The sequence below is a fragment of the Octopus bimaculoides genome, chromosome 29 (assembly GCF_001194135.2).
Source record: "Octopus bimaculoides isolate UCB-OBI-ISO-001 chromosome 29, ASM119413v2, whole genome shotgun sequence".
NCBI lineage: Eukaryota > Metazoa > Mollusca > Cephalopoda > Octopoda > Octopodidae > Octopus > Octopus bimaculoides.
In genome coordinates this window covers 463,701-465,187 of record NC_069009.1, presented here as the reverse complement: position 1 = coordinate 465,187, position 1,487 = coordinate 463,701, and the positions used below count along the sequence as shown (strand labels likewise).

Sequence of the window (1,487 nt, the reverse complement as noted above, 5' to 3'; positions counted from 1 at the left end):
GATATTACAATGATATGGCTTCTCTCCTGTGTGTGTACGTTTGTGTTTTGTCACATCACCACTTCCAGAAAATGATCTACCACAGATATCACAACTATATGGCTTCTCTCCTGTATGAGTACGTTTGTGTTTAGGCAAGTCACCACTTTGAGCAAATGATATACCACAGATATCACACTGATATGGTTTTTCCCCAGTATGAGTACGTTTGTGACGAACTAAAGCGCCACTTGTGGAAAATAATTTACTGCAGATATCACATTGATATCGTTTTTCCCCAGTATGAATAAGTTTGTGACTATACAAGTAACTATATCTAGCAAATGATTTACCACAGATATTACAGTGATATGGCTTCTCTCCTGTATGTACACGTATGTGATTAGTCAAGTCACTATTTTTAACAAATGATTTACCACAGATATTACAATAAAATCGCTTCTCACCTAAATGAGTACGTGTGTGACGAACTAAAGTGCTATTTGTGGAAAATAATTTACTGCAGATATCACACTGATATGGTTTTACCCCAGTATGAATACGTTCGTGATTAGTCAAGCAACCACTTTGAAAGAATGATTTACCACAGATATCACAGTGATATTGTTTTACCCCAATGTGAATACATTTATGAGCAGTTAAAATGCCTTTTGTGGAAAATAATTTACTGCAGATATCACATTGATATGGCTTTTCCCTAGTATGAATACGTTTGTGTCTAGTTAACAAGAATTTTGCAGAAAATGACGTACCGCAGATATCACACTGATATGGTTTTACCCCAGTATGAGTACTTTTGTGATAAGTCAAAGAACCACTTTGAGAGAATGATTTACCACAGATATCACACTGACATGGTTTTTCCCCAGTATGAATACGTTTGTGAATAGTCAAATTACCATTTTGAGAGAATGATTTACCACAGATATCACAGCGATGTGATTTCTCTCCTGTATGAATGCATTTGTGTTTAGTTAAGACTCTTTCTTCACTGAATGATTTACCACAGATATCACAATGATATGGCTTCTCTCTTGTATCAGGGTTGTTTGGATTTCTTAAATTATTCATTATGAGATAATAATTTGTCATAAATACCAAAATGATAGTGTTTTTTTCAAATTCTATGGATGTTTGTATTTAGTTGTGTTACTATTTTCAGAGAATACTTTATTGTTATGCTTCTTTTATTTGTGATCTTACTTAATATCCAAAACAGGTGTAAACTGTTAAATCGTTTGTAAAGTTATCCAAGATTAATTAATCTGTTAATTGATAATCTCGTCTACATTCCAAACTGTGAAGACAAAAAAAATGTTGCTGTGAAATACAATGTGCAGAAGAACTATTTCCCCATCATTTGTTGAAGATCTAATTTATAGAAAGAGTTTGATGTATTGCTGAATGCTTCTTATAAATATATGGTCTTCGTTCAGTCAAGGAAAGTCGATAAAAAACATCAGAGGCACGTCTGAATGAAGAAATCC

The 1,487-nt window shown here is 33.4% G+C and overlaps 2 protein-coding genes across 2 annotated transcripts in view; one reads left to right on the top strand and one right to left on the bottom strand.

Moving 5' to 3' along the window:
* The window catches only part of LOC106876534 (zinc finger protein 91), a 7,957-nt gene extending 6,478 nt beyond the window's left edge, over positions 1 to 1,479 (bottom strand). Inside the window, exon 1 of the mRNA XM_052977804.1 lies at positions 1 to 1,479. Coding sequence (XP_052833764.1) covers positions 1 to 1,092 — 1,092 coding nt within the window. The 5' untranslated portion in view covers positions 1,093 to 1,479.
* Positions 1 to 1,487, top strand: part of LOC106876538 (zinc finger protein 135) — a 48,887-nt gene that overhangs the window by 32,416 nt on the left and 14,984 nt on the right. The window lies entirely within an intron of this gene.